Source organism: Canis lupus, chromosome 12 (genome assembly GCF_003254725.2).
Source record: "Canis lupus dingo isolate Sandy chromosome 12, ASM325472v2, whole genome shotgun sequence".
NCBI lineage: Eukaryota > Metazoa > Chordata > Mammalia > Carnivora > Canidae > Canis > Canis lupus.
In genome coordinates, this window is record NC_064254.1 from 3043397 (window position 1) to 3068108 (window position 24712).

Below are 24712 nucleotides of genomic sequence, written 5' to 3' on the forward strand. Positions count from 1 at the left end.
TCAGGGGATTACAGTTTATTTTCAGACACACTCAGAGGGTGGGGGCTGGTCAGCGGGCTCCATCTGCATCCGCTCCCTGCATTTGGCTTAATCATGAACTTCTCTCTCCTTTCCCCCAGACCTGTAGGCTGTGCAAGATAGACAAGGTATTTCCACCCCCACTCACAGAAGGGGCTTAGGCAGGTGAGGAGTGTGAAAAGTGGGGGGTTGGGGGGTCGAGTTCAAGTATTCAGTTTTTCCATCCACACCCCCAGATTACACTGTGCCCAGGCCACAAGGGAGGATCCCAACCCTGGGGTTCCTAGGGACATTAACAGCCCTTTTCTCACTCAGAAACCTCCAGATGAGCTCCTTACCCTCTTTCCCTGACAATAGCAAACCAGTTCTAAACTCTACAGTCTGGGCAAGAAGGGGACCTCAGCACTCCACTTATCCAAGACCCCTCCTTCCTTGTTTGAAGTGATAGGGCCAGGGTGGGCTTCACTTGTAGTGAATAGGTCGGGTTTAAATGGTAATAGGTGAGAGGAAGGAAGAACACTGAGGATCTCAGGAGGCAGACTTAGGGGGTGCTGATGAAGTTGTGACAGCTCTGGTCTGCACCCCCATGCCATCCTCATCCCACCCAGACCCAGAATCCCTGAGAGTCTGCTGCAAAGGCAGTATGAGGTGGGGGCAGTGGGAGAGCAGGGGGGAGAGCTTAGGAAGTGCCAGGACTGGGCTCCAGGCCCAGTAGTCATGCTCTGGCCTTCTAGAACAGCTGAGTCCTACGGAATATAGAGTGGCCTACTAACCCCCCACACCTCAGACATCCTGGCTTAGACAGAGTGGTGGGTATGGTGGGGAGGGTCCTTCCAAGGGCATTATAAAAAAGCTATAACTGTTAAAAATTTGGGGGAAAGTGACTCTCAGCCTCTTGCTTCCCCAAGTTGTCAGTCTCCCCAGTACCCAAAGATAGGGTGGAGAGAGCCCCAGAGAGCTGAGGAAGAAGGATACAGCCTGTCTCTGACAGGATGGGGCCCAGAGAGGGGACCCATTAGCACCATGCAATGTTGGGGCACCCCTGGCAGCCTGACTGACCCTGGGCAGGGACCCTCTCAAACTGGAGTGCACACTTGCTAAAGCTTCTGTAATCTTGAGGAGGGCCCCTGCTGGGGAGGGGGTGAGGGAGAAGGCTTGGCTGAAGTCCAGGCAGAGGTGTCAGCTAGGACCCAAAGGGCCCCTCTGGGAGTCATGATTTGAAGAATCTTCGTACCACAAACTGGCCCAACAGAACCACAGACAGCACTATCAGCACGTTCAGGATGGGGCCGTTTCCCAAGTTCAGGGCTGCCACCTGCCAGGAGAGACAGAGTGGTCACAGTGGGGCTGACAGAAAATATAGGCACTCCAGGGCTGGGGCAGAGCTGGGAGAGAGAGGTGTCCCAGTAGCAGGGAGGAGGTAGCCAGTGCTTGGGCACCTACCCAGCCACCCCTCTGCGCGATCCACCGGGCAATGCAATGATGCAGCATGAAGTCGGCCACGAAGCGGGTCACCTGGCCCAGGAAGCCGGTCAGGCCGCGTTGGTAGACATGCAGGGCCAGGCGGTAGCCAAAGCCCAGGAGAGCCACCACTCGGCCCCAGTTGATGCCGCTCTCAAATAGGCTGCAGACAGAATGGTGATACTGTCAGTGGAGACCCCCGGAGGGCCCGTGGCCTGCTCTTCCTCTCCCACCATCTGGTACCCACCCGCCCTGCTCCCAGCTGGAAAGCAAAATGGCTTAGCTGTAATCAGGGTGGCAGAGGCTGCCCCAGCCTGGCCTGAGTTTGGGAAGAGCCTGCATCTCTGTGAAAGGAGAAAAACTCAGAGGGCAGAGGAGCAGGGCGCTGCTGCTGGATTGTGGCCCCAGTGCCGTGGGGAGCATAGAGGGGCAGAGAGCAGGGAGGGCAGAGCAAGCAGACGGAGGCAGCGGGGAGATTACCTGTGGGTGTTGCTGCTGGCCTGGCAGCCCGAGAGACAGCAGAGAGAGAAGGACAAAGAGGAAGTTAGGATAGGTCCTGGAATCCGAGAGGGGCAGGTGTGGCTTCGAAGGACGGGGCATGATGTTCCAGCTCTGAGCACTAACCCTAAATCTATTGCCTACCCCTACCTTCACCGCAGCGTCAGTCACCTTGAGGCTGACTCCTAACCCAGATCTCACAATAGATGACACCAGTAAGTACAGCCACTGTTCTAAGCCTACTTCCTCTATTTTATAGACACGGTGTCTGAGGGCCAGAGGGTTTCACAAAGCCCGTAAGTGGCAAAGCCGAGATTTGACCCAGGCATGTGGTCAACTACAGCAGACTGCCTCTCAGACACCAGATGGTAGTAAAGGGGAAGTCATTTCCAGGACACAAGCAGCCTGTCTTTGGTAGGGAATATGATTCCAAACTGGAAGGATAGCTGTGTCTCGGCGAGGCTGGGAAGCTCTGGGGACATCCTGATCCTGGGCACCTCTCGAGTCCTGATCTATCCCGTCAAGTCCTCGGTGCCTCAGCTCACAGAAGCTGTGAGCTTATACACTGAAGATGACGAGTCTGGGCCCAGAGAGAGAGAGAGACAGGGGCCCAACACCATGCGTGAGCTAACAGCAGGTACGGGAATGGCACAGGTGTCTCTTGACACTGACAGAGAAGCGTGTCTCTTCCAACCCATGGGCAGGACACCGTGTGAAGGCGACAGCACAGTAGAGAGGCCAGGGCTGGGGCTACCTCGAGGCAATCTTGGTGAAGTACTCATAGGCATTCTCTGCTGTCGGCTGTAGGTGCTGCAGCATGGCCTGGAACTCCGAGTCATAGCGCTGGTTGATGTCGTCCCCAATGATAGCGAGCTGCCGACCCACCTGCCCCATGGTGCTGGAGGAATGGGAGCCAGGTAGGTGAGCACAGGGCAGGCAAGGCTGGGGCCTGGGCTCACGGAGAAGGGGTTCCACCTAAGATGCCTCCGGCCTCGTGGACCCCTCCTTGGAGATTCCTAACCGTGTTCTCAGGCCCAGCCTGGGGTCATGGGGCACACATGCTGCCATGAAGGGCGCAAGGTCCCACATGGAGGTGGAAGCCCAAATGAAAAAGGCAATGATGGCAGAAGGACAGGAACCCCCGGACCCCCACCCAAGGCCTCCCCAGCTCCCCGACCTGCAGGGCATTGACCCCATACGAGCCTCCATCTCCCCGAAGATGTCCCAGAGGGCCCGGGGGGCTGTTGCTCACCTGCTAGGTTCTAGGGGCAAGGTGACCATTTCTGGGTCAGCTGGCACAGCCGCCCCCTCAGCCTCCTGCTCCTGCCGATGGCGGTAAAAAACATAGCTGCGGAAAACCTCCTCGGTGTCCCGGGCTACCTGCTCCTCTAAGGATCAAAGCCAGGAGTCAGGGAGGAAGGGCTGGACCAGGCAGCCCCGTGCTCTGTGGATGGGTCACCCTTCCTGAAGGCCCCAGCCGGCCTCTCCTGTGTCTTCCACGGAGGACAGTGCTAGCTGCTCCAGCCCTTCGTTAACAGCTAGCGATTTCTGTTTGGGATGAGCCTCCCAACAGCCTTGCAAAGTAGGTGAGCACCAGTGTACAGATGGGGAAGATGAGGCCTGCGGTGTTACATACCTGCACGAGGTCACACAGAGCGAGCCACGGAGTAACCAGGGCCTAACCCAGGCATGTGGGATTTTTAGTGTGAGCTTAGTGTGCAATGGTACCTGGCCCTATGGCTCAGAGAGTATGGAAGGCGAAATTTGAAATTGTAGCTTTTGGGCCCAGAAAAGTCACGCAGGGACATAGTGACCGAGCGGAGCCCTGAGCCCGACACCCAGAGAGCAGTCTGTAGTGGTCTGGGGATGGCAGGCTTCCCTGATGGTCCCCTTGGAAGAGGGAAGAAGGGCAGCCATTGTACTTCCTCCCCAAAGTCGTAACACTAACAATTGCTTTCGCCAGTTAGCACGCCTGACAGGGTGATAAGCCTAGGAACTTCCTTCTTTCTCTTACTGTAGGAATAGGAGAGCCACACCCCACTCTTCTCACCTCTCCTCACCCCTCCCTGCTCCTTTTTCCTTAGGATGGTGCTGTGTCCCACCTCACACTCACTCTGGGGGCTCTCCTAGCCCCTGCCCCCCCACGCCCCACCCTGCCCCCAGGCCCAGACTCTTCCCCACTCCCAGGGATTAACCTGGACTGTACTCCAGCTTCTGAGGCCACCCACACCCACCTGCACTGGGTGGGGAGATGCTTTTCTCCTTTATCCCAGGTGAGTGAATAGAGGGCAGGAGAGCCTGCCTATAAGTCCTGCCTGGCCCTGTCCACTTCTGCTCTCACCATCCTCTCCGACAGCCCTGGTGGTTATGGGATGGGTGAGGGGCAGAGAGACCCTTACCAGAAGTAGAAGACGGGGCAGCCTCTCCACACTCCCGCCTGGGAGGCCCTGGGCCTTGCCCGGATGCCATTTCTCAGGTCCCAGTGGAGGACTGGGTCAGCCTGTGGGGATGGGTGAGAAAAAGCAGAGATGGAGACGGGCTGGGGCTGTTGCAAGACATTCCCACAGCCCCACAGCCACAGAGAAAGGAGGAGGGGCCCCCACTCCTAGAAGACCCCATGGCCCTAGCTGTAGCCGCCTCTCATTTCACCACCTTGGGTCCCTGTGGAGTCTGCTGGCAGAATCAGAACTTCCTGAGCATTTCACTAGCAGTCCTTCAAGAGAGGGAGAAAGGCAGGGCAGTCAGGACTCACATCTAGGGACCCGGAGCCTGCAGCCAGGACCCTGGGGAGGGGTGAGAGCAGCAGTGCCCTTGTGGCTCTCAAGTCATAATTCACCTCACTCCTGGGCAAATGAGGGGAGTTTTAGAGGCCGAGGGTTCTTTCTGTTGCTCCTGGGGCCTCTTGCACCCTACCTAGCACATGCTTACCACAGGATTGCCACCTTCTAGCCAATGACCCATGAAGGCTGTGCTTGAAGGGCCCACTTCCCCTTGGCCAGCCAGAGCATGCCTGATTTCCAACTCAGGCCTGTTAGCCACGAACATTTCCTGAGCACCTTCGCCTTACTTACTTCTCCCACTCCTCCAGGGGTGCCAGACACTGAAAATGTACATCCACTCAGCAAGGTAAGCATCAGCAGACCCATTCTACAGGGGGTGAAGTGAGGGACCAAGAAGTTAGGGAGGGGCCCAAGGGAGTCAGGTCGGTAATGGGAACCTCCAGGAGCTCATACCTTCAATTCTAACTTAAGATTGATTTTCCAGTTTGTGGGCCTCAGGGGGTACCCTTTCAAGGCGAGGAGACCTGTGTACAGCCCACCGGTGCTCTCCCCATTCCTGCCTGCAGTGAGCTAAGGAAGCCTTCTCTGCGGCTGCCCCCCGCCCACCCCACAGGTCACCTACCACATACCTGCTCCTGCTCTCCTGTCCCCAGCCCCGTTTTCCTCTTTGCTCAGTGCTGGCCACAGCCCTGATCTGCTCTGTGAACCCTCGGCCAAGGGAGTGTTTCCTGGACGTGAGCTGTTTCACTTTCAATTTGCACCCCTTCATAGCCAACTCCCCCCCCCCCCCCAGGCTGCCTCTGTCAGCCTTTTGGGGAAGTGCTCCTCCTCCCACCCCTGGGGAAGGTGTAGTCCAACCCTGGGCCAAGCACTGCCACCTCCTCCTCCCCTCTTGGAGGACCTGAGAGCACCCTCCCCGCCTACCTCCTGCCTCTCAGGCCTGGGGCCATTTTTGAAAGTGCCCCAAGGCAGGGGTTCTCAGGAAGGGGTGTGGAGGGCTCTCCGCCCCAGCATTTACTGGGGGCAGGGGTAGGGAGAAGGTAGGGCCTCCCCTCCTCCAGCCCTGGGAGCCAGTGCAGATTGCTTGGCACACCCCCACCCCTGCTGCTCCTTCCGGAACAGGATGCCCTTCCCTCTCCCCTGTCCCCAAACAAAAGTGGCACCCCGAGGACACCCCGGCAGGAGGATGCTGACTGCACAACCAACTCCAACTGCCCCTAGCCCAGGGTCTCACTGCTGGGAAGTAGGAGGGGTGTCAGAGCAGCCCCCAGGGCCAGAGGCCTGTGCCATCCTGCCCTCATCCAAAGGCCTGACTTCCTGGTAAGGGGAGTCCAGTGCTCTCCACTTGCTAGGCCTAGATGTTCCCTAGGGGGAGATGCCTGCTTGGGAGGCTCCTGGGGCAGAAAGAAGCATCATGTGAGTTCTCTCCCTGCCCTTGACCTTGGCTCTGACCTCTGATTCCCAACTCCACCTCCAGCCCCCACTGCAAAAGGACCCGGTTCTTTGGTGCCCAGAGCCAGGGCAGGTTCGGGGGTGGGCAGGTGGGGGGGCAAACTGTCTGAGGGGCAGCCAGAGGGAGCCCTGCCTGGATCGGCCCCAGCAGGGGTTGGCTGCCCAGGCAAGCCTCCAGACCTACCCTCCCCCCCACCCCCCCCATCCCCACCCCAACCTGGCTGCCTGCAGACTCCTGGGTCTGGGGCTGCTGAACGCTGCGAGGATGGGCAAGACCCTCCTACCTTACCTGCCCGACTCTAGCCCAGGCCTGGGATGGCTCACAGGGCCGAGGCCAAAGATCCTGAGAGGCCAGCAGCTGTTCCCCGGGGGCTGGGTGCCCAGGCCCAGCTTCCAGGAACAGGCGTCAGGAGAGTCCTGGAGTCTGGACGCAGCCTCAGCCTGTCACGGCGTGGCCCTAGTGCTGCGGTGATCCTAGAGGTGCCGGCTGCTCCGGCTCCGATCAGCTCCCCCTAGAGGAAGCTGCTGTGTGGCCGCCGGATGCGGATGCTGAGCCCGTGGCTTGGGGGTCGGTCTAGGCTCTCACGTGGGGGAGGCGCTCCACCCCCCACACTTGGCCCCGGTCAGGCAGTGTGGCTTCCCCTCTCCCACTCCTGATGCCCAGTCCCGGCCTTTGATCTTCACCCCCTTTCATCAAACAGTACCAATAAAAAAGCCAGGATGGCAGAGTTTCTTAAGCACCACAGTGTGCCTTGCACTTTAGCGAGGGACACTTATCCCTCTGAATCTTTTCAGTAACCCCTGGAAGTAGGTTCTGTCCACTACACCTGTTTTACAGATGAACAAACTGAGACTCAGCGGGTTTAAGGAACTCCCTAGGTCACTAAGCTGGATTTATAATCAAGTCTGTGGATGCCGTGGGGAATAATACCACTAAATTGAGATTCCACGTGCAATTGAGATGTGTACCCAAGGCACCTTGGTGGTCTCCAGAGATTCAAAATCCTGAAGGTGACAGACAGGTAGACAGAGATGAAAACAGGGGTGTCTGGGTACCACCTGGGCACGTGCCAGTGGATGCTGCAAGGAGAGAAGAGAGGAAGGACAGATAGCTGTAGGGACTGGTTCTCAAGGGCAGGGGCAGCCCCGACCAGGGAAGGACAAGCCAGGTAGAGAGGGGTGTGTACAGAGGCCCCAAGAGCCCCTGCCCCCTTCTCCGTCCAGGTACCTCCAGCTTCCTCTACCGGCCCCCCCACCCCCCATGCCTCCTGGAGCCTACCCCAAATCCACTGCCTCATACCTCCTTCCCCTGCCTCATGACTCTTCCCTCTCTGCCCCCAGCTAATCCCCCCTACCATGTCTTCCTCCCAGCCTCCCCATCCCCCCCACCCTCCATCTGACCTTTGCCTTCTAGAACTCCTGGAAGTTTCCAACTGGAGGTTTTAATTTGGAAACTCCTCCTGTTCTTAAGCAGTTGGTGGAGGTGGCTGCTACGGCCCCTCCCTTGGAGTCAGGGTCCCTCAGGATGGAGACCCCAGCTTCAACCCCTCAATCCCGAATTTTGGGCCGCTCCTCCATGTTCCGCTTTTTCCGTAGCCTGGTGGGGAGCAAGGGCAGCCTAAAGAGCTCTGACAAGGGCCTGATGGGGAGTCAGGCATGCCCCTCACAAGAGCAAGATGCCACCCCCCTGATGATAAACTGCCAGGGAGGGGTGGGGAGGAAGGAGCTGAGGCCGCCCACCACACTGTCCTACACGCTCTCTGTGGCTTTGCCACAGCACAATTCCTTGGGGCTAGGGATGGGGGACACAGGGGCCCAGATCCCCACTCCCATGGAGGTCCTGAGAGTGGGGGCCCAGGGTAGAGAGGTGAAACCCATCCTGTCCAGGGGAAGCCAGAAGATGCTGGGCAGCCCATCGGAGAAGAAGGAAAGGGAAAAGAAAGAGAAGGCAGTAGGGGAGGCCTCCGGAGATACAAGGACCTCAGACAAGTGAGGGACTGGGCTATGGGGGGCAGGTAGGGGCCTTGGATGGGGGGACTGGGGCAAGATATGGGGCTGAGATGGGAGGACCCATATTGAGGAGGGTCCAGGAATATAGGTCTTCAGATGGATAGAGGACTGGAGTAAGGCCCTCACCTGGGTGCGGAAGGGACAGATATATCGAGGATAGGAGGGAACCTGAGGGGCTTGGGGACCAGAGATGGGGTGAGTCTTCCCACAAGTCAGAGGTTGTGGGTGGAGGCACCAAAGATGAGAGAAGGACAGGCTGGGGATCGGGAGGGGCAAGTGCAAGGGTGAGCCAGGCTGCCATGGCTTCCCAGCTCCTTCCTGGTCCCCACTCTACCCTACCTTCCCTCCCCATTCTCTCCCTCCTGGTCCCCACTCCCATGGGGACCTGGCATCACTCCCTGTGAGGAAGAGGGCCCACCTCCTCTTCTGTTCCCCACCTTCCTTCTCACTCTGCCTTCAAGGAGGGATACCCCCCTGTATGGTGAAGACCCTAGAGGGCCAAGCAGGGATCTGTTGGAGGTGGGAGGGGGGAGGGGCCTGAGCAGGGCCCATGGGAGGGCCTTAGGGAGTTTGGGGGGTTTAAGGAAGCCTTTGTCACATCTCTGGCTCCACCTGCCACCCCCATCTGACTCTGCTTTGGGGTCAGGGGCCACTTTGTCCAAGCATTGGAGGTGGAACAGCATCCCCACAGAGGGCTGTGGGGCCACTGGAGGTCTGCCCCAAGACCTTCACCAGGGAGGAGAAGGAGTGTCTGCTTGACGGTGAGTGTGGTGGCCATAGGCATTGAGACAGTGCCAGAAATAGGCCCTTGTCCTAAGACTCGTTAGGGGTGTGGGGCCTGGAATGGAAGGACAAGGGATAGGTATGAGGGAAGGAGGGGAGGGAGGGGGCAGGCTGCCTGGATTTGAATCCCTTCTGGTGCACTATGCCAAGCTGTGGGATGGGGGCAAAGTTGCTCAACCATTCTGTGCCTCAGTTTCCTTACCTACAGAATGAGAATGGAGCAGTATCTACCTCAGGGGGCAGGTGCAAGGAGTCAGTGAGATGCTCTTTGGAAAGTGCTTAGTGCTATGCCTGGCACATAGGAGTTGTTTGCTAACAAAACGAGGCACCTCACCCTCACTTGAGCCTGCTTGGTGTGTCCCCATCCTGCTGGGCCCAACTAGGCCTGGGCTTACCCCTCGTTCCTGTCAGCCTGTCAGTTACACTGCTCCTTCACAGGAGACCTCAGGCTGGCCTCTTCGAAGGTCGGGGCAACTCCTTGGAACTGACTCCTCACCTTGTACAAGCAGCTTCAGAAATCAGCCATGGCCAAAGGTCTGTGGGACTAGGCTGGGGCAATAGAGGGGGTGAAGCCTGGGTCGGGGCCCCAACCCACATGTTGTGAGGCCCCGGGATTTGTGGCTTGCGCAGACCCCTCTCAGCCCTTGGGGAGCTGTTCCCTCCTGCCTTTTGTTTTATCTGGGGGTGGGGGCGGGGCTGCAGGCTTGGGTTCTTTTCCTCCTCACCTGTTCAGCAACCGGGCATACCCTCAGTTTCTTCTCAAGGAAAGCTTGTCTGATGAGGAGAAAGGCAAGGAAGAGGAAATGGAGGAAGATGACAGCTCCTTCAAGCTCTGTGTCCCAGGCATTGTCCCCCTGCAGTCACCGCTGCATAAGACTTTCAGATCAACAAATACAGTGGGGAAGTGCAGCGTGCAACCCGCCCTCAGGCCCAGAGGGCTCCCCTTTGACTGAGGCTCATGGGTGTGATACCAGTTCTTACCACCAGGTGGGACCAGAGGACCTAAGATGACTACTGGAGCCGGGTTGGCGGGGCCTGAGTCCTGCTTAGTCTGGCTAGAGTCCTTTCTCAGCATTTGGGAGGCAGTGAGGTGGGGACTGTGACTGGGGCTTGCGCTCCAGGAGCATCACCCTTTCTGAGCCCAGAATTCTAACTTGTTTGGTGCCCCTTGCTGCCCAGACACAGTGAGCAAGGATGGGAATAGCTTAACATGATAGCATAACGTGATCATTGCTGTCATTTACATAGCCATTATTACTATGGGCCAGACCCTCTTCTGAACACTTTTCATGAAATACCATATCACAACCCCAAGGTAGGTCCCATTATAATATCTACTTCATAGTGAGGAAGCAGAGGCACAGATAGGTTAAGTAACTTGTCCAAGGTCACACAGCTAGTAAGTGGCAGAGCTGGGATTTGAACCAGGGGAGTTTGGGTAGTTCCAGATCCTTGTTCTTGAGTCTATGGCTGGTGGAAAGTGGGGGCAGGTGTTTGTCCCTGGCATGCTCTCCCCAGGAGGTGAGGAAACTCACACTCATGCATGTAGGAGGGAGCCCACGGCCAGTGAGCTTCCAGGGGGATGTCAGGGAGATGGGGAGGAGCTGTGTGGCTGGCTCCAGGTAATGGAGATGTAGGGGCTGGGGTTGGAGATGACCAGGGACTGCACAGGGCTGGGATGAGGTCTGGAGAGTCGGAGCCGCCTTTTCTTCCATCCCCAGCAGGTTTCTCCACCCTCTCCTGCCTGTCCCATGCCCATCTCTCTGATTCTCAGGTTTCGTGGAGTCGGAGTTAAAGAAGCTTCTGATAGTTCAACGGGAGTCTGGTCTCTGGAAGATGGGCAGCCATGAGGGCCAAGAGCTGCTGACCCAGCCAGAGATCACCCTGGAGGAGGCGGGCATTGTGGATGGCCAGGTACTTCTGGCCTGTCCCAACCACCACCCCTCTGCCTGAGGCCATTGGAGAAAGTAGGGCCTCCTACCTCCATAGGCCCCTGGCCCTGGCCTCAACCTCCCAGGGCCTGGATAGGGAAGGCATGATTCCCTCTTGGTAGTATTTCTGAGAGTAGGGGCTTGACCCCCGGTGCACACACACTTGCCCAGCAGTCTCTCCATCTCTTACTTGACCCCATAATGTTGCTCTTTTCCTGTTTTCTCTCCCAATCCCCCATGCTTCCTCCCATAAAGGCTCATCGGTTACCCATCTGTGTCGCACCATGGCCCACTCACTGCCCACCCTCCTTGACATCAGCCTTCAAGGTCAGGCCTGTCCCAGCTTCTCTGAGCACATACAGGTGGATCTGTTATGGAAAGAAGTGTTGATGTGCTTTTTGAATTAATTTTCATTCATTCAACAACTCATTCTTTCATTCTGTGGACATTTGGCCCAGATAGCCTCTATAGTTTCCTTTTGTAGAAAAATGAAGGAAAGAGTGTAGGGTTCAGAGGCCAAAGGCTTTAGTTGAAGCCTTGTTTTGGCATGGATTTTCTCTGTGCTTTGGATGCGGGCTGTGGCATCTTTACTTGTAAAGGGAGACTGGTGGGAGGATCAGATGGCACTTGATCTTAGCCAAATGACCGAGAAGTGAGTGAAGGATCAAACATGATGAAGAGGGGGTGCCTGGCAGTGCCAAGGGCACTCTGGTGTTAGGGATGTGACTTTCCCCTTTCGGGGAGTGAATACCAGGAATGCCTGTCCCCATCCCCTGGGCACTGAGGGGCAGCCTTCTCATTGTCCTGAGTCACAATGTTCCCTTGTGCTCTAGGGAACTAGGCTGTGCACCCCATCCTAGACTACAGAGGGTGGTCAGCTCTGGCAGGGCCCTTTGCTTTGCCTTTTCACGCTAAAGGGATCTCTAGTCACCCTTCCTGCCCTCTTCTCACCCCTATCCTCTCCAGAACCATCCTTGAGTCAGTCTGCCCCTGTCCCAGGGGTACGGATCACGGTCCTGGGGTAGCCTGAGCAGTATTGGGGGCCCGTAGGGAGTTTCCGGGTTGTGGCAGGTCGGGGCCCAGCCCAGTCCTCACTTGGGGGACAGAGCTACCTCAGGAATGTCTTCCTTCTATGGGTATTTCAAGGGTCCTGTCCTCATCACCACTCCCTACTCTCTCTTTATCTGCCCTCAAGGACACCAAGCTGAGGGGGAAGGAAGCCACCCACCAGCCTTTGGGGAAATGCTGGGGACCTGGGGGGGGGGGTGCTGAGGCAGCTGAAACACCACTCTAGGCTGGAGGGAAGGGTGCAGAGTCCCCGTGGTGTGGCATCCAGGACAGAGGTGAGGGAAGGGAGGGCTTGGCTGGGGTGCCTGACTCCTGGGGCTCCAAGGACCACCTCCCCCATCAAGTTGGAGGGAGGAGGATCCCTCATTTAGTGGGAGGGAGGTGGACTGGGCTGGCTGTGGGGAGATGGGGGAGGGTCTGGCATGGCCTCAGGGTGCTTATCTCTGGGGGTACAGAGCAGGAAGGGTGAGCCCACCGAGCTGATGCCTCTTTCTTCATCCATTTCTAACCCTAGCACTTGCTCCTGGAGGAGATGGACGAGATGGGAAACTGGCCCCCATAGTGAAGCTGGTGTTGGCCCGAGTTTGCTTGCTCCCAGGTCCCTTCAGCCCCAGTAGAAGTTTAGCCTCTCTCATGAGGGCACACCCGAGGCGCCCCTGGGGCCAAGGGGTCTTAAGATCAATGGTATTCATGCATCTGCAGGGTGGGCTGCCCAGCAGTGTCTCCACCCACCAGACTCAGGCCTGTGCTATTATTAATAAAACCCTCTTTGACTTTGGCCTCCTTGGCTATCTCTGGAGCTCACTCCTCATCCTCAGGCTAGGTGCCAGCTCAGTTTACCCAGGATCTCAGTCTAGCCCTCAGTGTGGCAGCCCTAACCACAGAGCCCTGGGTTCTAGCGGAGGGGCTGCAGTGGGGCATCTAAGCTGCAGGGTCAGAGGCTTGGTGTACCTGCCTGGGTGGTCCAGAATGCCAGGGAAGCCCCTGTGACCACAGGGCCAGACCCTGTGAGTGGGAGCATCCCTGACTTCCCTCCCTCCAAAGTTCCCAAGCCAGGCAGGCGGCCTCACGGGGAAGATCCGGGAATTCTGCAGCAGGAAGTTCCTGCCCAGCTACCACAGGGACAAAGCCAGGAAAGCAGCCTTGGGGTCATGGGGAGCTGCTTGGAGACTGGGCTGGGGGCAGGTAAGGGGTCCCCGGGAGTGACACAGGAGGGCCGCTGCTATAGGGGTGGGGGCCAGGCCCCATCCTGCTGCCCCTGGTTACAGCCCCTCTATGCCATGCTCAGTGCTAGGTGCCTCAGGGGATCTTGGCCAGAGGGAGGTCCAGACATTTAGAAGACCCAAATCTTCATCCAGGAAGCAAGGATAGGCTTGAGTTGGGGGAAATGCTGTGCCCTTAGTGGCCATGGAAGGGTGCACCTTCATACCTGGCTTTTCAGGGATGCAGTGGGAGGGAGGGCCAGGCCCAGTTTGGACACCAGAAGGTGTTGTTTGCCTGGAATCCTTGACTCAGGCTCTGGGCTAGGGGCTGGTGGAAGGGCCCTTCTGACTGTATGTCCCCTGAGTCAGCCAGGAAGCAGCCTCGTGACAATATGACTCACCTGTGCCCTAATTATTTTGTCCCAGAGTGCTGGCTGTTGGGAAGGGTGGGGGCCTTAGACAGTGGCCTGTGGGGGTTCCTGGTTCCACCTGGGCCCTTTGATCACCCTCAGCACAGATGGAGCACTCCTCATGGACCCTGTCTGTGCCCTACCTCCATCCTCATAGGCCCCTGACCTTGTGCCAGGCCATGCCCAGGCTTGGATGGGGAATCCAGGGCCCAGAGCACTGCAGGACAGAACGTCTGCTCCCCCGTTGCCCTCTGGGTGGGACCAGCCAGTGGAGTGCACAGACAGCCCTACGTTGGGTTGGGGTAGGCTAGGTCCCCACTGGCAGCTCAGGCTCCTTGGCTGCCCGTGTGAGCCACGTCGTCACTCATAGGTCACCTCTGCTCCTAGGGAAGGAGCATCTCATCCTCAGCCCTACAGGAGTGTGGCTGCTGGGGAGGCAGGGGGCAGGAACCTTGATTTAGTATCAGAGACTCTGAAGTGATCACTCCCCTCTCTGCTTCTCCCTTTCCCTTTCTCTCAGTGAGGGTCATGCCACCTCCTGCCCCCCTACCTCCGGAGGGTTCCCATGAACTACAGAGAAGGTCTCTGAGGCTGGGAGGTATCCTGTGGAAGCAGGAAGAGGGTCTGCGCACTGATGCAGGCACAAGGGCCTCATCTCGGCCCCTTGAAGTCCTTGGCTGGCTTGTGTGGGTGGGATGACACTCATGAGTGATGAAGGCAGGGGTAACATGACCTGGGGACCTGCTGTGGGGGAAGGCCCAGTGGGCAAGTGCGGAGGGCTGGACTCAGGCTCACGGCCACAGGGAGAGAACCGGGCATTTCCCAGAGGCTTCCAGGGACTTCTGTAGCTGCATCTGTGGGTCAGATCTGTGGACTGGGTGGCACTGAAAGTGGCCCTCCTCCCCCGCAGGCACACAGCAGGGCAGGGCTGGGTCAAAGGCCAGAGGGCTCTGGAACCCAGCCAGGGTGCCTCTCTCTGATTCACTCCAGAGCACCAGTTGGGTTGACAGTGGCCCTGGGCCAGCCTGTGGGTTTGAGGGGAGCCGTTATTTCGGAACTCACCCGGTCTCGGCTCCTTTTTGGGTTTCGTCTTCCCTCTGTTGTCTTTGCATGTGTGGCTCTGTTTCGTGCTCTTTCCACATACACACCCCTCATACTTCTCTTTCTGTGTTTCTATCTCTTTCTTACTGTATCTCTGGTGGGATAGAGGTAAGAAAAGCAGCCTGCGATTATTCTGAGGGCATTTTTGAAACCCGGAGGTGGCTGAAAGGAAGGTAGAGGGGAGTGATGGGGGGGTGGGGAGACACAGATGGTCCCAGGGAAAAGTGGCCAAAGCTGGGCCTGCCTGGAGAGCCGGTGAATCTCTCTCCCTGCGGGCTCCTGGGCAGGACCTCTGTGGAAGATGCTGCCTTGGGCCATATCTAGAGTCACTGTTGGTCAATCTTGCCTGTGCCCGAGCAAGGGAATGGCAAAACCACCTGTATTCTTTTCCAGGTGGGTGGTGAAATGGAGAACAGAGAGGCAGAGGGAAGAGACTCACTGGGTTGGAGCCCCAGCTGCAAGGCTGGCAAGCTCATGTGATCGCATACAGGACCCATACCTCTCAGAGTCTCACTTTCCACATCCATGACATGGGCAATTCATGGGGCTTCTCGGGTTGGCTATTCGGCGTAGAACAAATATTTATCAAGCACCTACTATATCCCCCTCCTATTCTAGGCACTAGGGAATAGAGCAGAGAAGATGTACAGAACCTTTATTATTTTCTTTGAGGATTTATCATATTGCTAGAAGGATAGACAACAAAATACATCAGGGAGTGATAAGTACTATGAAGAAAGATGAGCTGGGTAATGGGATGCTGTTTTAGATCAATGGGGTGGGAAAGGCAGCTCTAAGGAGATTATGTGTTAGCAGGAACCTGGAGGAAGGGGGGGGGGTGTTGGGGGAAGGGCATTACAGCAGAGGGAATAGCAAGTGCAGGTGCCCTGAGGCAGGAGCAGGCTCCAGTGTGTTTGAAGAAGGGGAAGAAGGAGGGTGGGGGGTGGGGACAGGGAGTGAGGGAGAGGGAATAATAGGTGAGGTCTGGAGGGAAGGGAGAGGACATGTATTTAGCCCATCTGAGTTTTTTCTGGGGATTATTTGAACACAGCGAGGAGTGACCTGATGTGGTTTATGGTTTCAGAGTCCTCCTTGGCTGCTGAGGGGGAATGAGACTATAGAGGCAGGGACTGCAGCCTGCAGCAGGGAGGCTGCTGGAGTCGTGAGGCAGGTGGCCTCACTGCTGTAATTATTACAGGGGTACTGACTGGGGGCTGCTGTGGGGGGGATCTCCCACCAGGGAGCGCCCCCTGGCCCGCACCTCTGTGCAGCAGTCAGCCAGGGGCTCCCCCAGGGCAACCTCCCAGCCCCGCCCCTGAGGGCAGAGAGGGGCACCCTGGGCTTGGAGCGGGAGAAGGCCCAGGAAGGCTAGTGGTAGGCCCCAGTCGTGTGTGGGCCACTGCAGTGCGAGGGCAGCACTGAGGTGCGAGGTGCCGCAAATGCAGCCTGGCCCCCTGCCCCCACCCCCAGGCCCCTCGCAGGGGCAGAGCCCAGAGGCGGTCTGACTTAATTCATGGGGAGAGGAGGATAAGATACCTCCCTGCTCACAGGAAATTCACAGTCGGGGGAGTGGGGTAACAGCAGACTCCTGCAATGAAAGCAGATGATGAGGTTCGGACAGTATGCTGGAGGGAGCCAGTCATATCAGCAGGGAGGAATCCAGAAGGCTTCAAGGAGGAGGCACCATTTGTGATTTGGACTAGCAGGGGGAGGGAGAATTCGATGGATGAAATGGGGGGGGGGGGAGGGCATGCCTGCCAGGAGAACGCTGTCCTGATGGGAAAGTGTCCAGTGGGCACCACATCCCTCTGTCCACCTCCGTGAGCCATCCCAGACGTCTCTCCTGGGCCTCCTGTTCTGTCCACCTGTTCATATGTCATCCTTTGCTCCCTGCCATCAGTCCCTCTTCACACGTGCTCTCTCCAGGCCTTTCCTGGAGCCCCAAATCACAGCCACAGCTTCCTGGGCCTCTCTAAGCTGCTGCCCCACCATGCCCAGGTCCTCCCTGCCCCTCCTCAATAAGCCCTGCCCATGTCATACAGCTCAGCTCCAGCACCTCTTCTCCTGGAGCACTCAAATCTCCCTGGCTCTGCATGAGCAGGAGCTGTCAGCTCACCTGCTCTTCCCTACCCTGGACAGATACTCTGTGAGGACAGGATGGGTCCTGGGGGGCCTGGGCTCCCGTCGGCAGTGTCTACAGTGTCCACTGTAGTGGTTGGCACACAATAGACTCAACACATGCTGCTAGACTGAGGGGGGAAGGGAGGGGAGGGGCTCAAGGCTATTGCTGGAAAGATAGGCAGGGGCCAGATTGTATAGGACCACTAATACCATCCTAAATGGCTTGGTAAGATGTACTGTGGAGGGTGGAGGGGACAGGATTGGCCAATTTGGAGGCTCTCAAGTGTCCTAGTGAGAAGGGTGTGGGCCTGAGCTGGGACAGGGGCAGATGGGGTGGACAGGAGGACACTTAGGTAGTCATTCTCAACCAGGGACATTCTTTCTGCTAGGAGCCATTTGGCACTGTCTGGAGACATTTTTGGTTTGTGACAAGTTAGGGGAGGGTGCTACTAACATCTAGTGTGTAGAGACCTCTCTAGCTCAGTTTCCTCAGCTTTAATAAAAGTCATTAGGAGGATTAAACAGGTTAATACATGTTTGGTGTTTAGAAAAGTGGCTGATACATACAATACACTATGTAACATGAGCTACTGTTATTTTAAAACATAAATCCTCTGTTCAGAGCTCCACACTGGTTCCCCATCAGTAAGTGTGAGCCAAAGTCCTTCCAAGGGTGATAAGGCCCCTCTTTATCTAGTTGCTGCTCCGTCTCTGACCCCCTCTCCTGCTGCCCTCCTTGCTCTGTGTGCTCTGGCCTCACCAGCTTCTTTGCTGTTCCTTGCAAACACTCTCCCCCCTGCCCCCCCCACACACTCCTGCTTCAGGGCCTTTGCACTTGCTGTTCCCTCTGCTTTGGAGGCTCTGCCTTTAGGAATTTATGTGATTCATTTCCTTGCCTCCTTAAGGTCTTTGGCTGTCACCTTCTCAGGAGGGCTTCTTATCCACTGTATATGTTGTGGGGGGGCGGGGGGGAGGCATTTATTCCCTTTCATTCCCTGAAACTGGCTCTGTCCTTGTGCTCCTGCCTTGCTTTTCTTCCAAGCACTTTAATCATCTAATGTAGCACCTATTTCATTTGTGTGTATGTGTGCTTATTGTCTCTCAACTGGAACGTAAGCTTCATAAGGGCAGACATTGTTGCCTGTTTTGCTTGCTGCTGTGTCCACAGGGCCTCGAACTTTACTAGCACATTCTAAGTGTTCCTTAAATATTGCTTAAGTGAATGAATGGAGTGAGTGAGCGAGGGAAAAACTCCATCAGGAGTCAGAGAGGTAGGAGACGAATGGAAAGAAGAAAGAATGGTGCAGGGGAAGGGAGAGGCCAAGTTGACCTCTGAAAGGGAGAGGCCTGAGGCATGGAGCCTTGCTCATTTGCTCTCCCCAAGGCCTTCCATCCCTGCTTACAGGGATCTTCCTGCCTCTGCCAGCCAGGCCCTGAGTAGGGCACCCGCAGCCCAGGCAGATGGCCAGGCCTGAACAAAGTGTCCTTTTCCCTCTGATAAGCGGCCTCTTTCCAGGGGCATGCAGGGCAGGATGTGTCCTGCTGCTCAGGAAGTGCCTGAGGGTCTGGGTGGGCCTCTGGAGTGGGCATGAGGCCTAGGGCTGTAGTCATCCTGCCTGGAGGCTGAGCAGAGAGGGTGGGGCCGCGGGGGGCTGACCCCAGCCCGCCACCAACTCCTGCAGACACCCACTCCTCCTTCACTCAGCAACTCTATTGAGAGCCTGTTGGAAATATGGCTGTGCAAGTCCCTGCCTTGGAGGGGATGAGGGAGACTGGGTGACAGGTTGCCACACCCTGGGACATTGGCCTGCCTTGGCTGCTTTGCCTTGGGCTCCTGTGGTATGAGGTTGGACTGGAGGCCTAGATCAGCTCCAGGGACAGCGGGGACAGGTGGGGTACTGGAGAGGTGGCTCCCTTCTTGACCTCAGGGCAAGGAGTGAAGACCATGCATTTCTCCAGGCCTGCCTGAGCCCCCAGGTCTTCCACTCCCAATCTGCAAATGTTTCCCTGTGCTCCCAGGAAACTGTCAGTGGTTTCTGATGATTAGCTGTTGCTAGCTTCTTGGGAACCCTGAGCCCCAAGACCCCAGGACCAGAGCGCTAGCTCCTCCAACCCTCATGGACCTTTTTCTGGCTCAGCACACTCTTGACTCAGCCCCTTCCTCTTGAACCCCTCTCATCCTTTTGGTCCTGCCTCAGCTTCTCCACTGCGCTGGAAAGTCTGTGCCCTACAAGAGGGGAGTTTGGCCATGGCACAGTATCTTCTAGTGAGTGGAGTAACCCTCCCCTGTTCAGGCACACATGCCAGTGCTTGTACAAAGCAGGCACAGACTTAAATACCCCTTGGGCATATGCATCCCCCCACATACCTCTCCCAGTTGCCGACCCCCCCTGGGCGTAGGGCCTGAGGACTCCTTGGCCTTCGTTGTCATGGACAGGCAGGATGGGGCAGAGGCAGGTAGTGACAGCCAAGCTCTGCACTCTGGGAGCCCCAGTCTTCAGATCTGTAGGATAGGGGCTGACTTAAGGCCTCTTGGTAACTCTCAGGCCTCTAACCTGTGAGGTCCCTGTTAGCGCAGGGAGAGACCCATTCTGCAATGTTACCTGTGGTAGTTTAGAAGCATGGTCCCAGTATCCTTTGGCACTCTTTCCAGGGAAGGGTGGGATCTATGTCCTTCTTCCCTTGAATCTGTGAGGGTTGTGGCTGCTTCCATCAGTAAAATACAATGGAGGTGATGCCATGTGACTCTGGAAATGAAGTTATAGGGATGCGTGGGTGGCTCAGCGGTTAAGCATCTGCCTTCGGCTCAGGGTGTGACCCTGGGGTCCCAGGATCGAGTCCCATATTGAGCCTGCTTCTCCCTCTGCCTGTGTCTCTGCCTTTCTCTCTCTCTCTCTCTTTCTCTCTCTGTGTGTGTGTCTCTCATGAATAAGTAAAATCTTTAAAAATAATAATAAAATAAAAACTATTTTAAGGGATCCCTGGGTGGCGCAGCGGTTTGGCGCCTGCCTTTGGCCCAGGGCACGATCCTGGATACCTGGGATCGAATCCCACGTCGGGCTCCCAGTGCATGGAGCCTGCTTCTCCCTCTGCCTATGTCTCTGCCTCTCTCTCTCTCTCTCTCTATCATAAATAAATAAAAATTAAAAAAAAAACTATTTTAAAAAAAGGCCACGTAGGTTCCTCTTGCTTCTCTTTTTTTTTTTTTTAATTTTTATTTATTTATGATAGTCACAGAGAGAGAGAGAGGCAGAGACACAGGCAGAGGGAGAAGCAGGCTCCATGCACCGGGAGCCTGATGTGGGATTCGATCCCGGGTCTCCAGGATCACGCCCTGGGCCAAAGGCAGGCACCAAACCGCTGCGCCACCCAGGGATCCCTCCTCTTGCTTCTCTTAGGGTCTTGGTTTCCTCACCTTTCAGGTGGGCGGAACAGCAGCAGTGCCCTGCCACAGGGCCATTTGAAGAATCAGTGCATCGATAGAGACATGGAAGGACTATGGTAAGGTTCAGAAAATGCTCATTCTTATTGGCTCCGAATGAGAGCAGTGTGAGCTGCTAGGTGTGTCCTGGCTGGAGGTCTGAACAGGTTCTGGAGTCAGCCTGCCAGCTGCCACTCCCAGCACTCAAGCCCTTAGGGGAGCGAGCTGGAGAAGCCAAAGGAAGCTAATTAGTTTGGAACCCTTGAATCTGGATTTTTACTCGGGCAGCCTGGCATAGGCCTCTTTTAAAGAACTCCACAACCTCTGTCATCCCATCCCCGGCACCTTCCATTACCCACAACCTGGAAGTCATCCCTGCTGTCTAATTTCTTTTCCCCCTGCTGTGCGTTTTGTCTGTTGGGACAAAGGGAGAGCTAATGAATCATGGTGGTTGGTGCTGGAGTCTGCAGGAATCAGAGCAGGTGCAGCCTCCATGTGTCCCGCAGACTGTGGTACCCAGACAGAAGCCATCCTGGGCATGGAGGCCCACTTGGCTCAGAATGGAGGGAGCCAGGCCAGGCCCACTGGAAGTTGGAGTCGGAGGAAAGATTTAGAAGGAGGCTGGAGCCATAGGCCTTGGTAGAGTCCCTGTCCCAATGGTAAGGGTCTCCTCCCAGCCACCGCCGAGTTCTAGGTAGGGACTGTGAAGGCAAAGGAACTGCCCTCTCGTGGGCGTAACTCGTGGGTGAGCACATTCCCCTCCTGTCTGCAACCCTTCTGCAGAGGGTAGATTAAGCCGGCAGGCTCTGCGGGTCAGGCAGGCCTGAGTTTGGGTCCTAGCTCTGTCACTTATTAGCGGTGTGGCACTGAACAAGCCCCTTCACTTCCCTGAGCTTTCCTTATCTGCAGCATAGGGACACCTTACTAGTGGACAGCCCTCACCAACCTGTTAGATAGATGAGTTTCCACTCCCTCGGTAGCGTGGGGATGATCCATTAGCTGTTTGATTGCCTTCAAGTCTGCTCAGCTCTGTGAGCCTCAATTTTCTCATCTGTAAAATGGGGCAGGGATGAGGCTAGCCTAAGGGCAGTAATGCAGCCATAGCACCACCTAGGGGCAGTGGTCAGCAATAGTTTCTGTTTCTGACTCCTGCTCCAAGAGCTTGGAGAGAGCGCCTTCCTCTCAGTTCGCCCAGTCAATTCTAGAGGGCTGGCTGAGGTGCTGGGGGCCGCTCCTGGGTGTGCCTATGTTCAGAAAGAGGGCAGTGCTGACTAAAGAGGGAACTGCTGAGGCCCAGCTTGGCCCAAGACCTGCTGCTCAGAGGTCTGCTCTGGGTCAGGTGCCGGGCAGGAGCTGGGTGCCATGGCGACTGAGATGCTTAGGTCCTTGGGGAGCTGTCACCCTGCTGCCCCTGCAGAGTGGCCAGCAACACAGCACGGGACTCAGTAGGTATCTGTCAAACGGCTGGACGCAGCACTCCTCACCAGACTGCCCTGAAGGTCTGAGGCTGGGCCTGTTCATGGCAGACCAGGAGGTCTTCCAAAGAAAAGCCTGGCCAGCTTCAATGGCCCAGACCCAGAGGGCTCTGCAGCACTGGGGCCCCAGGAAGGTAGCACCTTGCTCAACAGCTCAGGGTTCTTCTGTGCACCCTGGGACTGTTCTCGTGTTGGGGTGGGATTGGGGGCTGGGCTTCGCCCGGCCTCTGTGAGGCTCCTCTCTTGGTCTTGGGCTGGAGAGGAAGAGAGCCCCAGGAGCTCCGTGGGGGTGTGGGAGGAAGAGGCTGATTGCTCAGCCCAGGAGTCCCTCCTCTCCCGCCCGCTGCTCTCCATCTGGCCGGCAGCCTCCCCCGCTGCCCCAGGACAAGGGCCCTAGTGTCTGCTTGGCTCCTGGGCAAACAGCAGGCCTTTCTCTCCTTCTCCCCTACAGAGTGCCTCAGCTGTGACCCTTCCCTGCCCCCTCAGAAGGGCATGGCTCACCCCTTGCTGCAGGACCTCTTCCATATTATCCAGAAACAGAGGCTGGAATAGGAGCAGATCCTGTTTGGTGGGCGAACCCCTAGATTTCAGCCATTCCCAGCTTCGGCCAAGGAGCCCAGGCAAGGAAGGGCCGGATCACAGGGCTCCAGCCCTGCCAAGGTGGGTGTGGGGCGTGGCTGGAGGCCAGGACCCAGCCCAGGTGGACTTGACATCATCCTCTCCGTCTCCTGCCAGACAAAGGCTGCTCCTGCCTGGCCCTGGCCCCAGGGAGATTTTCCATGCTGGCCCCCTTTCCTAGCAGGATCACTGAGATGATATCCTTCTTCTAAATGGCCTCCCTTTCAGCAGGTGAAGTGCAGAGGCCTGCGCAGCTTCCCCTCAAGGGGCAGGGCCCTTTCCCCCAAATCTGGAGAGAGGCAGAGTTGCCAGAAGCCTTCTCCTTTCTCGGGAGCTCCACTGTGCTGACCTGGATCCAAGGATGGGGTGACGTCACAGTGACTGGGAACTGTAGTCAGCCTCCACTGTAACCTCCACCAGTCCCAACTCCCTCAGAATTCAGGGACATTTGATGCTCAGTCCAGCCTCCTCCTGGCCAGTGGGTGAAGTGGGCACTCAAACAACTGATTGTTCAGTTGGGGAGGCCTCAGGCATGGTTTGTGGAGAGCTTGATAAAATCTTGTGCCTTACCAATGTTTCCTCCTTGGTCTCCTCTAAAACAAAATCCACCATTAGATTGTCATTCCTTTAGACCCACAAGCCTTTCTCTTTATGAAGATCTCTCAGGACTATGCAAAGGCTACAGAGAATATTTGCTGACAATATTTGCTACAGAGAATATTTGCTGACAGAACTAAGGGCTTTACAAAGCAGTTCCTTACGCTAGACATTCAGCCCTGCCCTCCAGGTCCACTGTCCACTCTTCTCTGCTTACTCTCTGCCCTGGGAGGCTGACCTCTGTGGCCTGAAGTACTTAGACTCCCTCACCGTTTGAGCAATTAGAGGGCAAGGGAGGGCAGGAAGAGAGAGAGGTCCAGGTGTTTGTTCCATTGGCTACTTTTCAGGCTTGGAGTGGTCATGGCTCTACACAGTTGTTAGCTGCATGGCACTTTCCCATCATCCCCTCCTGGGGCAGGTTAACCTGCCCGCACCTCTGTGGGTGGCCCCATTCATGAACTTCTCTTCAGTCCCTCCTTGGGGATGTGTTGGCAGTTTCCTGCCATGTTCTCACTACAACAGTGCCAGATCCTTATTTTACACACGAGAATGCTGAGGGCCAGAGGGCCTGGGCAGCTTCTCTGTACCTGTTGGCAGGTGGTCAGGGCCAGGACTCCAGGGGTCTTGCCCCAGGACTTCTGCCTTTCGCTTCTGTTTGTGAAGGTGCCTGGGGAGAGGGTCACGCCTTGCCTGCCAGCACACCTCAGGGCAGAGGAGGAGGGAAGGCCTGGAGTAGGGCCCCCTGGTTTCAGGACTCCAGAGCCAGAGTGCCTCTCTCTCAAGAGATTAAAATTAGAAGGAATCATGCTTCCTTCTGGGACCAGAGGGAATCCCAGAAGATTCTTTTATCTCTCTCTTCACCAGCATGGGACCATGTGTTCAAGTTAGCTGACCACATTTTTATAATCTGTTTCCTGTCTGGTCCCTTGCATGTGAAGGTGGTTAGCAATGTCTGAAATACACAGATATGGCATCAATGACGGGGTCGTGGGGGTGGGGTGAAAGCAAACAGAATGAGTATTGTTTCCTTTTAGGCTTCCTGGGAGGGTGAGTGTGTGAGTGTGTGTGAGGGTGTGGATGAGAGTGTAGGAGTGAGTGTGAGTGTGTGAGGGAGAGTGTGAGAGTTGGTGTGAGTGTGTGAGGGAGACTGTGAAAGTGTGAATGTGCGAGGGAAAGTGTATAAGTGTGTAGGAGAGCACGGGTGAGGAAGAATACATGAATACATAAGGAAGAGTGTGAGTGTGAGAAGAAGAATGTGAGTTTGTGAGGGAGAGTGTGACTATGGAATGTCTGAGTATGTGAGGAGGTTGTTGGTATGAGTGTGTGAGGGAGAGTGTGTAAGAGGGTGTGTGTGAGAATGAGTGTGTGAGAAACAATGAGGGAGTGTGTGAAAGTGAATGCGTGAGGGGAAGTGTATAAGAGTGCGTAAGAGAGCATATATGAGGGAGAGTACATGAGTATGTGAGGAAGAGTATTGGTGTGAGAGTGAGGAGACTAAGTTTGTGAGGGAGAGTGTGTGACAGGAATGTGTGAATGTGTGAGGGAAAGTGTGTGACTTTGTGTGTGATGTGAGTGTTGGTGTGAGTGTGTGAATGTGTGAGGGAGAGTGTGTGACTTTGTGTGTGATGTGAGTGTTGGTGTGTGTGAGGGAGAGTGTGAGTGGACGCTCCTGAGGCGACAGCCCTGGTGGTGGCTAAGTGGTTACTGTGGGCTGGGGTGCCAGCCCGGGGCAGCTTATGGCATGGGGAAGGAATTCTCTGGGAACC

General features: G+C 56.4%; 1 protein-coding gene and 2 long non-coding RNA genes across 14 annotated transcripts in view; 1 reads left to right on the forward strand and 2 right to left on the reverse strand.

The window, feature by feature from the left end:
- Positions 1-6718, reverse strand: BAK1 (BCL2 antagonist/killer 1). 7 transcript variants are annotated; one of them, XM_035697977.2, is made up of 8 exons: positions 6499-6686; positions 4630-4690; positions 4377-4477; positions 3230-3365; positions 2732-2875; positions 1462-1642; positions 1253-1333; positions 1-128 (listed from the first exon to the last, which is right to left on the reverse strand). In XM_035697977.2, exons 3-8 carry the CDS (start codon positions 4444-4446, stop codon positions 9-11), a joined length of 732 nt encoding a protein of 243 aa, XP_035553870.2. In that variant the 5' UTR covers positions 4447-4477; positions 4630-4690; positions 6499-6686; the 3' UTR covers positions 1-8. The 7 variants fall into 7 exon arrangements, with proteins under 7 accessions (XP_035553870.2, XP_048947972.1, XP_025274238.3 ...); XM_049092015.1 differs by lacking the exon at positions 4630-4690 and adding an exon at positions 5049-5124; XM_025418453.3 differs by lacking the exon at positions 4630-4690 and having other exon boundaries at positions 6499-6718.
- Positions 4845-24712, forward strand: part of LOC125752197 (uncharacterized) — a 23392-nt gene continuing 3524 nt past the window's right edge. Inside the window, exons 1-9 of one of the 6 annotated variants that reach the window (XR_007401088.1) lie at positions 6779-8198; positions 8866-8980; positions 9441-9536; positions 9755-9989; positions 10777-10916; positions 12516-13186; positions 20258-20336; positions 22183-22391; positions 22578-22716. This is a non-coding gene — a long non-coding RNA (uncharacterized LOC125752197). Of the gene's footprint in view, positions 5104-6778; positions 8199-8865; positions 8981-9440; positions 9537-9754; positions 10917-12515; positions 13187-20257; positions 20337-22182; positions 22392-22577; positions 22717-24712 lie in introns of those variants that run through there. The other 5 variants (XR_007401087.1, XR_007401084.1, XR_007401089.1 and 2 more) reach the window with 5 other exon arrangements.
- LOC112641428 (uncharacterized) lies at positions 15365-22612 on the reverse strand. Its single transcript, XR_003124632.3, has 4 exons — positions 22233-22612; positions 21203-21307; positions 19439-19582; positions 15365-19338 (listed from the first exon to the last, which is right to left on the reverse strand). It is a non-coding gene; the product is annotated as an uncharacterized LOC112641428 (long non-coding RNA).